Source organism: Barbatula barbatula (genome assembly GCF_947034865.1).
Source record: "Barbatula barbatula genome assembly, chromosome: 4".
Taxonomy (NCBI): Eukaryota; Metazoa; Chordata; class Actinopteri; order Cypriniformes; family Nemacheilidae; genus Barbatula; species Barbatula barbatula.
This window is the reverse complement of record NC_136768.1, coordinates 7,728,457-7,746,127: the sequence shown is the minus strand read 5'-3', so window position 1 is coordinate 7,746,127 and position 17,671 is coordinate 7,728,457. Positions and strand designations below refer to the sequence as shown.

General features: G+C 42.5%; 1 protein-coding gene across 5 annotated transcripts in view; it reads right to left on the bottom strand.

Annotated features, from left to right (window-relative positions):
• itfg2 (integrin alpha FG-GAP repeat containing 2) overlaps positions 1-17,636 on the bottom strand; it is a 46,047-nt gene extending 28,411 nt beyond the window's left edge. For 2 of the 5 annotated variants that reach the window (XM_079455238.1, XM_079455237.1), the window contains exons 1-11: positions 17,383-17,636; positions 17,135-17,230; positions 17,012-17,053; positions 16,635-16,809; positions 16,418-16,557; positions 16,099-16,247; positions 15,898-15,992; positions 14,961-15,014; positions 8,241-8,332; positions 7,582-7,699; positions 6,010-6,183 (exon numbers count right to left, since the gene is read on the bottom strand). In XM_079455238.1, the coding sequence (XP_079311364.1) occupies positions 6,010-6,183; positions 7,582-7,699; positions 8,241-8,332; positions 14,961-15,014; positions 15,898-15,992; positions 16,099-16,247; positions 16,418-16,557; positions 16,635-16,809; positions 17,012-17,053; positions 17,135-17,230; positions 17,383-17,478 (1,231 nt within the window). In that variant the 5' untranslated portion in view covers positions 17,479-17,636. The other 3 variants (XM_079455236.1, XM_079455235.1, XR_013786568.1) reach the window with 3 other exon arrangements.
• Positions 17,637-17,671: the final 35 nt, after the last annotated feature.

The window sequence follows — 17,671 nt, the reverse complement described above, 5'->3', positions numbered from 1 at the left end:
AGACAAGAGGCAGGAGAATTTGCTCACTGATTAGCCCCGCCCACACTGCAATCTCATTGGTTCAAAAGTATTCGCCACATTTAAATGGTAAAAGGATCTGGGTCGGTTAGGACCATTTTGAAAGTGTTTACAAAGTGTTATAAGGTGAACTACCATACATTAAAACTACTTTTATAATGCCATACACATATATGCCAAAAAGATCACTAACAGCTTCTAGGATTATGATTCTACTATAAAATCCATGGATCTGCATTCTTCCTGAGCTGTATTTTAATTTGAGTTAATATGCTACATCATTTTATAAAATGGCACAATACGAAAGTACGATATGGTTATTTCTTGCTGACTTTTTTTAGAATTTAGGGAGAAATAGATTAACAATTTAATATTAAATCACCTTTTAACCCCATATGCTACTCCACATGACAACAGCGATGTAGCAATGATGTATAAGACCCAGTTCATCTTTTCACGACCAGGCCGCGTGCTGTGCTCCATTATTTCTTACTGTCACATCCAATGATGGCCTTCAGAACAAAAGCTAATCCCGCAGAGCCCAAGTGCCACTCAGCAGAGAACAAAATGTTTTTTTTCTTGAGCAGTGCTCACACAGAGATGGGCTCCGCTGCTTTATAGCCCACTGTGCAACGGGGGCCTGGTGCGTTTTCTCGGTGCACATGCCACATCCTGTCAAGGTTTTAAAAGACATACAGTGCATCTCATTTTACAGGCGCAAACGTACAGAACCGCTGCTCAGCCAAAGCGTCAGCAAGGTAACTGTGAAGTAACCTCATAGATGTACTGCAAGTGTCCTGGTGCATGTTTGCATGCAGAAAGCACGCATGCAAGATAAAAGAGACCACGTCTTTATGCCTAAATCTTTGAAAAGAGCTACAAAAACAGAAATTGTGCCTACATATGAATAAAAAAGAAACACACTAAAAGCTAAAAATACAGTTAAAATACGTTTAGATGGAGGAATGTATCAAGCAGGGAATGAAACATCTCACAGCAAACAGGTGGGGTCAGAGGTCAAGCTGTGACAGACATGTTTTTGGCATTCTGATGAAATGAGCCCTGATAGAAAGGGACAGGAATACGCCTGCTTTGCGTAGGTAATCCATTACACCTGTCAACCCAGATTCCTTATAACATTTACGGTGCTGTGATATGCCGAATTATCTTGATGACTCATCCTGTACTTAAAAGATTTTTGCCCAATGAAATGCTCTCTATAAGTACAATGCACGTCCCCAATATTACTTGGTTCATGCATTTACTGCAACTAAAGCCTATTGGTTACATAAAGGGACAGTCCCCCCAAAAATTAAAATCCTGTCATTATTTATTCATAGTCATGTTGTTCAAAACCTATAAGTGAATAGTTTTTATGTGGAACATAAAGGAAGATTTTTTAGAAATGTCTTGGTGGTTTTTTTGTGTGTGCATGCAGGGGCCAATGTTGTTCGGTTACCAATGACGTTCAAAATATCTTCTTTTGTGTTTTGCTGAAGAAAGAAAGTCATACATGTTGACACGAGGGTGACTAAACGATGAAAGAACATTCATTTTTGGGTGAACCAAAGATATATCCTTCCTGTTTCAATAGAACACAGATTAACACACAATTCTACAGCTATAGGTATTGCTTGGTTGGATAGTAAGTTAAGTTAGTCAGTGGAAAAGTTAGGGGTCTCTCAGTTACAGGCACGTGCACAACATGCTGGACACCAATGTGCAAAAATGGACCAAACAAAACACTTCCTGTCTATAACAAAAACTGCAGGACATTTCTACATAACACAGCGGAAAAGCACAGCAGTTAATATCAAGATCTAATGAGCCATGCATCTTTATCAGCACAAGTGATGGAGAAAGCGCAGAATCTATTAAATGGAATCCCCATTGCCAGAGCGACAAACGCTTAAATTATTTGTGTTTTTGGAGTCCGCGAGGGGGTGATGAGATGATGGAATGAGGGAGTATTAGGACCAGTACTAGACGAGTTAAGTGTCCATTAACAAAATGGCAGGACATGCAGAACGAGGAAGGAACCATGTTGAGCATCTCGAAGATACTGTCAACCCAAAGGCAGTAATGCCTCGTGCTCTCCAAATGCAAATGCATACGGAGGCGAAGAGGAAGACAGACACCGGAATTAGTTACAGGGATTTGGAGAAGCATAATCTTTCGTGATTCACGCTTCACCCACAACGATCAAAGGCAAGGGATTGTAAGGCGAGCGGAACTTAAACAATGTTATGGAATGGCTTTACTTAAGATACAGTATATAAATGTAAAGAACAAATTAAACCATGGATGCAAGGAAACTGGAAAAAGAGGTTCCAATAGGAAGCCAATCAAATAATAAAAAGCAAATAATGAAGAAGTTTTAACCTAAATAAAAATGCTTCTGCTAGATCTTTAAAATGGGAAAAACAAACCAATATGTGAAACACGTAGCCTCAGCATCACGTAAATGTTCTCTGGCTTGCTTCCAGAAGTTCCAAGAGGACACTGGAGGAAAGGGTACCATGGAAACTTGTGACCTCACAATGATAGTGGAGGAGGGTTTTAAACTCTCATGAATTGTCCAATCGAGGGTTAATTATTTTCAAGAAAATCATTCCTTCCTTATGTGTCGATTTGTTATTATTACTATGAGCCCTGCAAATTTTTTATTTAAAAAATAATAAAAACTCACAAATGACCAAATACCACATCGCATCTCTGATCACAGTTAAATGTAGCCATTGCCAGCCATGATAAATAAGAGCGTAGGTTGATGATGAGTCAGAGATTCAGCATACATCTTCAAATATACAATGAATTACGTAGCTTGAGTCACATTAAATCACCACAAACACCAGGAATTGTACATTGATGCAATTAACCTTGATCTGTTACTTACATCATCACAACATGAGAGCACACACAGTAATACACACGTTTCACTGTAAGGACTGGATAACTTTCTTAAAGGTTCAGAAAGGAGAATGTTCAAAGAAATGTCTTACATTTGCATTTTCATAAATGTTTCCTGGGATCAAACCCTGTGGGCAATGCTCTACCAAGTGATCAACAGGACCAGATGATACAGAAACACAAGGTCTGTGTTCTTGTCAGCCTAAACACACAAAATCACCTACACCTAAACCTCTAAAACACAAAGATAAAAAACAAATCACTCAAGTCCAAATAAGACACTGCAGCTGAGCCAACTTTAAACTGCTGGCCAAGAGAGATTCCCAGGGGTGGTCTGTTCCCAGGGTCAGCTATCTGCCCAGCTGCTCCACATCAGCGGTTTTATTTTTTTTGCCCAATATTTTCTTTACAGCCGGGCAGAAAGTTCGGTTCACACAGCGTTTAGAAGAAAGGTCAGTGATTCAGAGCAGCAGCAGGACGTCTATGTAGAATGTCTTTAAAACATACAGTACAGTTCTTTTGTGTTCTGCGGGGGGGTTGGGGGTTAGTCATACAGGTTGGCACAGGGCAAGTAAATGATGAAAGAATTAAAATTTTTGGGTGAACTATCACTGTAACCCAACCAGTAGGTTTATCTGATGTACCGCATGGCCATCTACGGTCAAACAGGAAGCTGCTTTGACAGGACTGACCAAAGTGCTGACCGTTCCGTTTTCATTCTACTCTGCACTTTTAAGGGCAAATCATTTTGTCCGTAATTTTCAGGGAGGATCAGGCATCAAGCCAAATGCCAGCAAAAAAAAGGCCCTGAACGGCTATCATAGAGCTCAAAATAGACAAACGGCGATAACATTTGTGCAACAATAACACACATACGGGAAATTCGCCATTTACCCAAAGTCTCTGCTATTGTCACATAATAAGAGAAGATTGGTAAGTGAATACTAGTTTTAATTAAAATAATTATAAATGAACATATATTATTAGATTAGATTAAACATACAAGGACAGTGTAACGAAATGTAGTTTAGGTCTAACCAGAAGTGCAGTTAGCAAGTGCAGGATATACAGTTAGAATAAATACAGAATACAATATGAGAGAATATAATACAGTGGGCATGGACTATACAAATATTTTGCAGTAGGAATGTTCTATGAAAATATGACAGTAGGTATATTAACATGATTGTGGCCCTCCAGCGCAACATAAGCTTTATCTGCAGAACTCATGAATTCCCAGCGTTGTTTAGTAAACTGCAGACCTCAGATATGCCTCGGGCGAAGCCACACGGGACCACAATTCAATCTGTCAATCCTCCTCTAGCTCCTGCACCTCAAGTGCCGATAATGCATGATGACACCTGAGCCAAACATTGCTTAGCCTCAGAAGTACACGCATTCAAACACAAAAGCTGAAATCGATGTGTCCTCCGAGAGTCCCTCTGCAAAGTATCTCCATAATCCATCGATAATGCATAAAGCTCCACAGGCATAGAGCGGTTGGGGGGACACAAAATCCTCCCCCCGGGCTTCTCCCACGTTACAGAAACAGGAACTGCTTTTTCTTGAAAGCCGGTGGTCTTGGCTGCTCTTTTCTTCGCTACCTCACCTGGCGTTACGTCTCTCTCGGCTATAATCCATAAAATTTAAACTGAAGCTGTACATTTTCATTCTTGATAGGGAAAAAAATGAAAATGGTGATGTTGGCAAACGACAAACGAAAGACAAGGAGGGAATATTTGTACTTTTTTTATTAAGACTATTTACAGAAAAGCTAAGCTTGGTCTTGAGTTATTCTGTGACGTGTTTCTGTATGTTCCCGTAGAGCACATCCCCAACGAGCTTCCGAACAGCATCGGTGTCTGTGATATCTGTAAAATGCATACAAACAAACCCAGAGATTTTAGGTATGTTTGATATTGGTTCTGTCTAGCGATGCACAGATATGTACATTTTGACCGATAGCGATAACTTAATTATTTTACATTGGAAGCCGATAACAGATTTATTGGCCGATATACAGTATCTAAATATTAATATAAAATTCCCCAAGACTGAATGAAAAGGTAAAAAGTGTACAACTGCTTTTATTTGAAAACATTGACTGCGGAAAACAAGGTAACATCACGTACCAAGCCTACTTTATGTCAGAATGCATTTTTGACTTCACCTGAGATATTGTGGAATCTGAGAGCCAGGTTAAATGGCTTGTGGGAGATGAAGGGCATTCATTGAATCATAAACGGCACAATAATCATGCCTCTAATGCTTTTTAAATGTCTCCTTGTGAATATATTTGCATGAAATAAATAGTATTGCTGAAAATAATGAATACATCCAATATTGTAGATAAGCGCGACTAATTTAAGATTATTAAACATTTCATTATAAACCAGGTTCTTTCAAACTATTAAAAAAACGGGTAAGAAGGAAGAATTTTATAGAATTTAGATAATTTTCCCATGGGCATTCACCAAAGCATCACCCAATAATAAGGGAATAAAAGCTTTTTGACTGTAGAAAAACACATTCACGTACACATTTCGTGACAAAAAGCATTTTTCTCTCCAATACATAAAAGCTTCTGTATTAATGCACGAGACTCAACTAGAGGCGTGTCATTTGTGATGTACAGATTGATCTTAAATTGGAGCACACAACAATATGCAACAGAGAAGAAAAACAAACATCATTTATTGAGCGGTCATATGTGCCTTATTTGGCATAAATATGTAAATGTAGTTTATGTAGGTAACAGTTTTTATAACACCTCTCAGTTTTTCATGCACCCTTTCACCTACCGACATCCAGGGCGTCCGCGTCCTGTGGCACGGTAAGCTAATCGCTCTTTGAAAAATCACATTGCGGGGGCACATCACACTTAAAGGATAAATTATTAACAGCGGCCCCAGGAAATCACGCTGGCATTTATTAACAGCTGTGCATGTGCAGGAGTCTGAGTGAGCAGAAAATCCTGACCCCCTTTGGCCTTTTTGAAACAAATCCATCCATGCTGTCTATTATACTTATCGTGGAATTCATGATCTCTACAGTCACATGCTTAAAACAGCGTTGACTCACCCACTCCCAGTCTTTGAAGCAGGGCTGTGTACTCAGGCCTCTCCTCCAGTACACCCAACAGGTTGGTGGGCTCCATTCTCTCCAGCTCCACCCTCCAGTATACATAGATCTTATGGTTAAAGCTCACGTAGACCAGGCATGGGCTGTTTTTCCCCTCCTTACAGGCATACTGCCCTAATGGAGACAATAACAGCACATTCTAAAGTAAATATTACATTCAACGAGAAATCAAAATCCCCGTATTTACTTTCTTAACACATGTAATCGGTACTTGACTTGAAAAACGCAAAACTAGCTCGGTTGTGTAGTCGTCAAATAAAAGCTTTTCGTGTTAAAAAACATCACTCTACAAACTTGCTTCTATGAATGCGTATATCAAACTATATTTTCTGTGTACACTTTTAAATGGAAATTGGCCATTAAGAGTTTACCAGTACTGTATAGACAAGGCTTCACGCAACATGAGTTTTTCACTGGAAGGCACCTCTCCTCAACAATCCCTTCATATTGCAGACTCACAGAGTGCATGGCTGCATTTTAATGAGCGCACATCACACACACGGGATAAATACGGAGGCACAGGTGCACGAGCAGATAAACATTTTATGTATGTGAGGCTTTGTTGTGTGCGACAAGTGCATTTGAATGTCGACATGAATGCAAGTCTTGCTGTTTGTCCACAACGGTTCTCTCGTAATTTCATCCTCTAATTGCAACGATTTCAGTGTTGGGCCGAGAGATGAGGAGAGAGAGAAGAGGAAGATTTGAGCTACAGTGAATGTAAGAGGGATAGTGCTATTTTCCCACCATGCATGTTATTCTATTAACACATAAATATTCAGGGCTGATACCCATTTTAACAAACAACTATTATCCGATTCTGATACCGATATTTGTCAATTGCATAGTACTTTACAATATAAGCTGAATTTTCTGCATTCAACAAATTTTTCTGGACAAGAATTGGATCCATTTAACATTTTAACAGAGGCACAAGTTGAGATAAAAATACAATAAGACCAATATTCGGTGGCCTATACATCTGTGCATCCCTAATAAATTCAGTGAACAATTTTTCTTTCTTGGTTCCCTCAGTTCAGCTCACGTGCTGATACATGAATTACATGGAAGTACACACAGTTTGACTTTAACTTGACAGCTGTTACGCATATAATAATTCTGGTACTAGAATGCTTAGATGATTGGTAAAAAAAAGTTATATTTGATTGTGTTGCAATAATTAAGGAAGAATAATATATTTAGCATTGTTTTAAAATATGCTCTCTTCCATTTTTGTGGTTTTAGTGTGGAATTAGTAAAATTATATAAAAACTATTTTAAAATGTTTTTTAAAGTCAGTTTCGGTTTTCGTCAAAGTGCATCCTGAATTTTTGGTATCGGCCCAGGATTTTCATTTCGGTGCACCACTACACTCCACTATAATGAGCAAATATCGTGGTTATAAATATTTGTTGAACAATTGTGCTTGATTGTCACAATATATCTTAAAGTACCTACAGATTTAAATCATTTGAATGTATATCCTAATAAAGATTAGGAGTGAGGTCTCACCTGCACAAAACGCATTCACATTTTCATCAAACTGGAAGCGGACCACCGTACGTGTATGATCGATGATGTAAGTCTGACCGTCCCATGCACAGGCCACCACCTCTTCTCTCCCATCACCCTGAGCACACACGTACACATAACACAAACAGAAGCCAAACACAAATACACATCACATAATGTCATTTGGAACTTAAACTAACTTCAAATTCTGTTACCTCCAATAAAGAAGTCAAGTTGATGTTAAAGATGGGATAACACAGGCAGATTCTGCCAATCTCATATTAATCTTGAGTACATATACAGTAGTATTCCATATGTTGTATCTTCGAAATATTATTTAGTTTGATCAAATTTATACAAGAGAAATACAGCTGTACGATTGATTCGGAAAAAGACGAGCTGCTGGAGGCAGGCACGGGGAAGGAACTACAGTACAAGCACACAATACATCAAGAAGTAATTCTAAGTGGCTGAGGGAAATAATGTTGTTTTCTTAGTTATTAAATGCAATAATTTGAGACTCTATGAAATCTATACTAAGGTCTCATAATCTAATAATGAAATAAGGAGCATCAAAGTTTGATTTCGACTAAATGTTTGGTTATATTTTCAGGCAGGACCCCATTTTTAGAAGCTTGACATAAGCTCATCAGACTTACAGTAACATCCAGCTTCTGTAGGGCAAAGAGCTGGTGGTCAACCTGTACGGACCACAGGAGATTCTCAGAGCTGTCCAACAATTTAATAGTTCCTGGATGTGCATAATTCCAAGAAAAGAAAATCAGTTAACCAATCAATGACATTACTCCACCGATGAAGTCCAGACATCTGTCTTTTTACTTGTTGTTTTTTTCCAGAACACAAAAAAGGTCTGATCTGGCACCATGCAGCTATGTAGCCATGGTGGGTGACAGATGTGTAGCATACAAGCTTATGCTTTTAGAGTAAATGGTAAAAAGCCTATCTTCATATGTATGGGATGAATTTCGACTCAAAATGATTAACAAATGCATGCACAGTCATCAGTGAACGTGATACACGTTTCATTTGTATTTTACGATTCACAAACAAATGCCTTATGATTTGATTCTGTGAAATTTAGATTTGAATAAACACGAAGCGATTTGTACAAATAGAGGCAGATTTGTGATCGCAATGTTTTATTTTGTGTTCATGTATATTGATTTTGCCCAAACCAATGAGAAGTTGTGCATTTGTGGATCCTGTGACGAGCGTTCATACATCCTGTTCGGTTCATTTGGATTTTGAGACTTTCTTTACGCGGTTTTGCATTGGACAATCCACACACACGCAACTGTAACTTTAATAACTGCATCGACTCGTCTACTGCACTGTAACTGTAATAACTGCATCGACTCATCTACTGCACTGTAACTGTAATAACTGCATCGACTCGTCTACTGCACTGTAACTGTAATAACTGCATCGACTCGTCTACTGCACTGTAACTTTAATAACTGCATCGACTCGTCTACTGCAGTGTAACTTTAATAACTGCATCGACTCGTCTACTGCAGTGTAACTTTAATAACTGCATCGACTCGTCTACTGCACTGTAACTGTAATAACTGCATCGACTCGTCTACTGCACTGTAACTGTAATAACTGCATCGACTCGTCTACTGCACTGTAACTTTAATAACTGCATCGACTCGTCTACTGCACTGTAACTTTAATAACTGCATCGACTCGTCTACTGCACTGTAACTTTAATAACTGCATCGACTCGTCTACTGCACTGTAACTTTAATAACTGCATCGACTCGTCTACTGCACTGTAACTTTAATAACTGCATCGACTCGTCTACTGCACTGTAACTTTAATAACTGCATCGACTCGTCTACTGCACTGTAACTTTAATAACTGCATCGACTCGTCTACTGCACTGTAACTGTAATAACTGCATCGACTCGTCTACTGCACTGTAACTGTAATAACTGCATCGACTCGTCTACTGCACTGTAACTTTAATAACTGCATCGACTCGTCTACTGCACTGTAACTTTAATAACTGCATCGACTCGTCTACAAAAACCCCATATGATGTTTACAAAAACAAGGACCGTGACGTCGCCCGGTATGGCGCAACCGGGGCACCACCCTGGAGCCAGGCCCGGGGTCGGTGCTCGTATGCGAGCGCCTGGTGGCCGGGCCTTTCCCCACGGGGTCCGGCCGGGCTCAGCCCGAAGGAGCGACGTGGGGCCGCCTTCCCGTGGGCTCACCACGTGCGGGAGGGACCATAGGGGGTCGGTGCATTGTGGATCGGGCGGCAGTCGGAGGAGAGTGCCTCGACAGCCCGATCCCTGGACACGGAAGCTAGCTCTAGGGACGTGGAATGTCACCTCGCTGGCGGGGAAGGAGCCTGAGATGGTGCGGGAGGTTGAGAGGTTCCGACTAGAGATAGTCGGGATCACCTCTACGCATGGCTTGGGCTCTGGAACCATACTCCTCGAGAGAGGATGGACACTTCATCACTCTGGAGTTGCCCATGGTGAGAGGCGGCGGGCTGGTGTGGGTCTGCTTATATCCCCCCAGCTCTCCCGCCATGTGTTGGAGTTTACCCCGGTGAACGAGAGGGTCGTTTCCCTGCGCCTACGGGTCGGGGTTAGGTCTCTCACTGTTGTTTGTGCCTACGGGCCGAACGGCAGTGCAGAGTACCCGACCTTCTTGGAGTCTCTGGGAGGGGTGCTGGAAAGTGCTCCGACTGGGGACTCCGTCGTCCTACTGGGGGACTTCAACGCCCATGTCGGCAACGACAGTGACACCTGGAGGGGCGTGATTGGGAGGAACGGCCCCCCTGATCTGAACCCGAGCGGTGTTCAGTTATTGGACTTCTGTGCTAGTCACAGTTTGTCTATAACGAACACCATGTTCAAGCATAAGGGTGTCCATCAGTGCACGTGGCACCAGGACACCCTAGGCCGCAGGTCGATGATCGACTTTGTGGTCGTTTCATCTGACCTGCGACCATATGTTTTGGACACTCGGGTTAAGAGAGGGGCGGAGCTGTCAACTGATCACCACCTGGTGGTGAGTTGGATCCGATGGCAGGAGAGGAAGCTGGACAGACTCGGCAGACCCAAACGTACTGTAAGGGTCTGCTGGGAACGCCTGGCCGAGTCTCCTGTCAGAGAGATCTTTAACTCCCACCTCCGGCAGAGCTTCAACCAGATCCCGAGGGAGGCTGGAGACATTGAGTCCGAGTGGACCATGTTCTCCGCCTCCATTGTCGAAGCGGCCACTCGGAGCTGTGGCCGTAAGGTCTCCGGTGCCTGTCGAGGCGGGAATCCCCGAACCCGGTGGTGGACACCGGAAGCAAGGGAAACCGTCAAGCTGAAGAAGGAGTCTTATCGGGCCTGGTTGGCTTGTGGGACTCCTGAGGCAGCTGACAGGTACCGGCAGGCCAAGCGGACTGCTGCCCGGGTGGTTGTGGAGGCAAAAACTCGGGCCTGGGAGGAGTTTGGTGAGGCCATGGAGAAGGACTATCGACTGGCCTCGAAGAGATTCTGGCAAACCGTCCGGCGCCTCAGGAGAGGGAAACAGTGCCCTACCAACGCTGTTTACAGTGGAGGTGGGAGGCTGTTGACCTCAACTGGGGATGTCGTCGGTCGGTGGAAGGAGTACTTCGAGGATCTCCTCAATCCCACCGTCACGTCCTCCATTGAGGAAGCAGAGGCTGAGGGCTCAGAGGTGGACTCGTCCATCACCCAAGCCGAAGTCACTGAGGTAGTTAAGAAACTCCTCAGTGGCAGGGCACCGGGGGTGGATGAGATTCGCCCTGAGTACCTCAAGTCTCTGGATGTTGTGGGGCTGTCTTGGCTGACACGCCTCTGCAGCATCGCGTGGCAGTCGGGGACAGTGCCTCTGGGATGGCAGACCGGGGTGGTGGTCCCTCTTTTTAAGAAGGGGGACCGGAGGGTGTGTTCCAACTACAGGGGGATCACACTTCTCAGCCTTCCCGGGAAAGTCTATGCCAGGGTACTGGAGAGGAGAATACGGCCGATAGTAGAACCTCGGATTCAGGAGGAACAGTGTGGTTTTCGTCCAGGCCGTGGAACGCTGGACCAGCTCTACACCCTCTACAGGGTGCTGGAGGGTGCATGGGAGTTTGCTCAACCAATCCACATGTGTTTTGTGGATTTGGAGAAAGCATTCGACTGTGTCCCTCGCGGCATCCTGTGGAGGGTGCTTCGGGAGTATGGGGTCTGTGGTCCTTTGCTAAGGGCTGTCAGGTCCCTGTACGACCGAAGCAGGAGCTTGGTTCGCATTGCCAGCAGTAAGTCGGACCTGTTCCCAGTGCATGTCTGACTCCGGCAGGGCTGCCCTTTGTCACCGGTTCTGTTCGTAATTTTTATGGACAGAATTTCTAGGCGCAGCCAGGGGCCGGAGGGTGTCAGGTTTGGGGACCACACGATCTCGACTCTGCTATTTGCGGATGATGTCGTCGTGTTGGCCCCTTCAAACCAGGACCTTCAGCATGCACTGGGACGGTTTACAGCAGAGTGTGAAGCGGCTGGAATGAAAATCAGTACCTCCAAATCCGAGGCCATGGTCCTCAGTCGGAAAAGGGTGGCTTGCCCACTTCAGGTTGGTGGAGAGTTCCTTCCTCAAGTGGAGGAGTTTAAGTATCTCGGGGTCTTGTTCACGAGTGAGGGGAGGAGGGAACGGGAGATTGACAGACGGATCGGTGCAGCTTCTGCAGTAATGCGGTCGATGTACCGGTCCATCGTGGTGAAGAAAGAGCTGAGCCGCAAGGCGAAGCTCTCAATTTACCGGTCAATCTACGTTCCTACTCTCACCTATGGTCATGAGCTTTGGGTCATGACCGAAAGGACAAGATCCCGGATACAGGCGGCTGAAATGAGCTTCCTCCGCAGGGTGGCTGGGCGATCCCTTAGAGATAGGGTGAGAAGCTCGGTCACCCGCAAGGAGCTCGGAGTAGAGCCGCTGCTCCTCCACATCGAGAGGGGTCAGCTGAGGTGGCTTGGGCATCTGTTACGGATGCCTACTGGACGCCTTCCTCGGAAGGTGTTCCGGGCCCGTCCGACCGGAAGGAGACCCCGGGGAAGACCTAGGACACGCTGGTGGGACTATGTCTCCCGGCTGGCCTGGGAACGCCTCGGTGTCCCCCCGGAAGAGCTGGAGGAAGTGTCTAGGGTGAGGGATGTCTGGGCATCTCTGCTTAGACTGCTGCCCCCGCGACCCGGTCCCGGATAAGCGGAAGAAAATGGATGGATGGATGGACTCGTCTACTGTACTGTAACTTTAATAACTGCATCGACTCGTCTACTGCACTGTAACTTTAATAACTGCATCGACTCGTCTACTGCACTGTAACTTTAATAACTGCATCGACTCGTCTACTGCACTGTAACTTTAATAACTGCATCGACTCGTCTACTGCACTGTAACTTTAATAACTGCATCGACTCGTCTACTGCACTGTAACTTTAATAACTGCATCGACTCGTCTACTGCACTGTAACTTTAATAACTGCATCGACTCGTCTACTGCACTGTAACTTTAATAACTGCATCGACTCGTCTACTGCAGTGTAACTGTAATAACTGCATCGACTCGTCTACTGCACTGTAACTTTAATAACTGCATCGACTCGTCTACTGCACTGTAACTTTAATAACTGCATCGACTCGTCTACTGCACTGTAACTTTAATAACTGCATCGACTCGTCTACTGCACTGTAACTTTAATAACTGCATCGACTCGTCTACTGCACTGTAACTTTAATAACTGCATCGACTCGTCTACTGCACTGTAACTTTAATAACTGCATCGACTCGTCTACTGCACTGTAACTGTAATAACTGCATCGACTCGTCTACTGCACTGTAACTGTAATAACTGCATCGACTCGTCTACTGCACTGTAACTTTAATAACTGCATCGACTCGTCTACTGCACTGTAACTTTAATAACTGCATCGACTCGTCTACTGCACTGTAACTTTAATAACTGCATCGACTCGTCTACTGCACTGTAACTTTAATAACTGCATCGACTCGTCTACTGCACTGTAACTGTAATAACTGCATCGACTCGTCTACTGCACTGTAACTTTAATAACTGCATCGACTCGTCTACTGCACTGTAACTTTAATAACTGCATCGACTCGTCTACTGCACTGTAACTTTAATAACTGCATCGACTCGTCTACTGCACTGTAACTTTAATAACTGCATCGACTCGTCTACTGCAGTGTAACTTTAATAACTGCATCGACTCGTCTACTGCACTGTAACTTTAATAACTGCATCGACTCGTCTACTGCACTGTAACTTTAATAACTGCATCGACTCATCTACTGCACTGTAACTTTAATAACTGCATCGACTCGTCTACTGCACTGTAACTTTAATAACTGCATCGACTCGTCTACTGCACTGTAACTTTAATAACTGCATCGACTCGTCTACTGCACTGTAACTTTAATAACTGCATCGACTCGTCTACTGCACTGTAACTTTAATAACTGCATCGACTCGTCTACTGCACTGTAACTTTAATAACTGCATCGACTCATCTACTGCAGTGTAACTTTAATAACTGCATCGACTCGTCTACTGCACTGTAACTTTAATAACTGCATCGACTCATCTACTGCACTGTAACTTTAATAACTGCATCGACTCATCTACTGCACTGTAACTTTAATAACTGCATCGACTCGTCTACTGCACTGTAACTTTAATAACTGCATCGACTCGTCTACTGCACTGTAACTTTAATAACTGCATCGACTCATCTACTGCACTGTAACTTTAATAACTGCATCGACTCATCTACTGCACTGAAACTTTAATAACTGCATCTATTAATTTTATGAGAAAATGCTTTGTCTTTGAGATTAAAACGCCTTATCAATTTGGTATTTTAATTAGTTGTCAGTTATAATCATCACAATTAAAATAAATAAACATTTGAAATATATCAGTCTGCGTGTAATGAATTCATATAATTTACAAGTTTCACTTTTTTAATGGAAATAGTGAAATGCATCAACTTTTTGATGATATTCTAATGATATGACCAGCACCTATGGTTTCCGTAAGCCTGCCATCTAGTGGTAGTTCTTGTTTTCTGCACGGTTGCGCATGGATCTGCAGTTGCGTGTGTGTGGATTGTCCAATGCAAAACCGCATAAAAAAAAGTCTCAAAATCCAAATGAAATCGAAATTCATCCCATACATATACACCTGAGCCAAGATTCATCAATGGACAGAGTAGGAAAGCATGATGTTTTTTGTGGTGTTAGACTGGGCACATGCTCTCCCAACATCATTCAATTCCCCTTTGGAATGTGACAGCCATTCACAGCAATGGGACTAACACTCACCATCCAGAGTGCAAAGAGCAAACAGACCACCTTTAGATGAATCGTCTTTAGCACCTACAGAAAATGAAAAAGGGAACACAATTTATACACAACATTCAATACTCAAGAAATGTGTTTGTGTATGCTTGTTAAATTGAAATAAAATGACCTTAATTTGACAAAGATCAACACAATCACGGTAATTGTTGATTTATAATTGACAAATGATTTATTTGAGATGAGATTATGTGAATAATTTGTACCCAACAAATGTGGCTTGTTGTAGTTAAAGAGGTATATAATCCAATAGACAATTCAACTTCAATATAATTCTTCAAATTTTGTATTAATTTCATTTTATAATATGCTTTAAACATTCTAAAATATTAGTTTACTAATATAGTTTACTTAATATTTGATTTAGACAGACATGAATCTCGTTCACACTTTCTTTTTGCATCTTGTAAGCATGTAAATAAAAATAACAGTCAAACAAATGTTGGAAAAGCTTTACCGTGTCATTTTAACATGACTTCAGGTTCTGCGTGTACTGGCAGCAAGACGCTTAAATTGTAACTCTGAAGAAACCTCAAGTACTTAAACATCCGTATGACCTCTAGTTAAGGTAGTTTTGGAAGCTTTCTGACTCCTCTTAGATTGCAACGCAACCAATCTTAAAAGTGCTGAAAGTGCGTAAAGACATCGTAAAATTGTCCACGCGACTCTGGTGGCTCAGTATAAATAAATTTAATGCGATGATGCTTTCTGTGAGTAAACAAACAAAACTAACAACTATATTCAAAAACTTCCTGATTTGAGTGTTTCCAGCAAAAATGGAGGTCATACAGATGGTAAACTACTTGAGGGTGAGTCATTAATGGCAGAATTTTCAGTAACCATTTAAGGTGGACATGCGTGCTTCATGCGATTTAAGCGTGACTGCATGTTCTCTGGGCACCTCTGCTAATGCTGCCTATCAAATGAGTGGACACGTTCTTGTTATGGATGCGTCCGGTGGTAAGACGAAGAATAACATCTCTTGAGGAACCTTCCCTGTGCACACAAACACATATTATTCGACCATACCCTATCCGAATTATTCTTAAATTGAGTGGGTTTATGATTCACTGCACGACATCCACAATCCTTATTCTCTCACCTGCAAGGATTGGCTGTTTTTTCATCCCCAGGTCCTGAAGCGCCCTCTTGTGTCCAAGAGCATGTTAGTATAGCATATCCACAGCCGGGCTGAGACACCATGAGTTCAGGAAGACCTTCTGGACTTGGGTTTACTGAAAGACTATCAACCTGCGGAAACCAGAAAAAAGGGCTGTAATACTTTTATATATATTTTGTTTCTTCACTGTGATCTATTGCGAAGTTTTACTCATTCACATTTTAATTTCTAAATCTGATTCACACACAAGCAGCAGCGGACACGATTTCAAGTGATGTTTTTGAGTCATCTTTATCAGTACCTGTCCTTCCAGAAGCCATTTTTTCAGTAGTACCAGCTGACCGGAGCTTATGTCTGAACCATCGGGAGGGTCCTCCCAACGGAATGCCTGCACCACACGGTCCGTATATCCGACGACAAGCTCACAGCGTCCATCGCCATCTGTGTCCACAATATATCTTCCATCGTAAGATAACTGGACGAATTGTTTCATATTATTACTAAGCATGACTCCTCACCGATATCACTGATCAGCATCACTTTGGTGTTGGCAGGAATGTGCTGGGTGAAACTGGGCTTTTGCTCATCTCCAACCGAACCGTCCTGCTGGCTTGAGGAATCAGACTTGGCTGTAGAAGCATTGATATCGAAGAGATGAAACCAGCCTTCGGCACCCACGGCCACAACAAAGTTCTGCGGTGATCAAAAATGACATTTCAATAAATGTGGAATATTTATTTCAATAGGGTGCGTGTCCTTTAAAGCTTAACCCAAGGACCCAAAAGTACCATGTGACTGCCATGGCAGTCTGGTTGAATACCAGTGAAATTCTGTTCTTGTAAATTTGATCAAATGACTCCACTATGGTAGTTTTTCCTTAGTATTTTTTACTTACCCTTCCTTTGTTGCAAACATCTCCCACTCCCACACACGTTAACTATGAAAAAAACGTCACATGAAAAGATGCTCATCATGAGAAGACATGACAGTGATCCTCTTGATCATTAATGTTACTCACCATGCCCACACATGAACGAGTAATCCAGGGTTTAGGATCGTCATTTTTATAGATGTACAGCTTCCCACTCGTGTCACCCACCACCAGCTCATTTAACTGCGACAGACATGACAAATGTACTGTATATTGTGAACAAATGACAACAAGAGAAGCGCCTACTTATACTGAAGATATAAAGGTGTATATAATAAGTGAATTAATGAGTTTATGTTCGACTTAAATTACACATGCACACGTTTCTAACTTACCGAGTCGTTATCTGCATCCCCAAGACAAATAGCGTGTGGAAACAGTGTTCCTGTGAAGCCCAAACTCACTCTCTGGACATAACTTACCGAACGCATATTTTATAAAACCCTTATAAGATAACCATTAAAGTTAAAGTGTGTATCAAAAATCTAAGCACATTAATCATAATTCAAGTTACAGTTAAAGATTGAATCCACTACAAACACACACATATGATCTAGTCAGAACAGCTTCGCTATTTCAAAATAAAAGTACCAGGTTCTCGTTTATGTACAATGTACCAGCAGC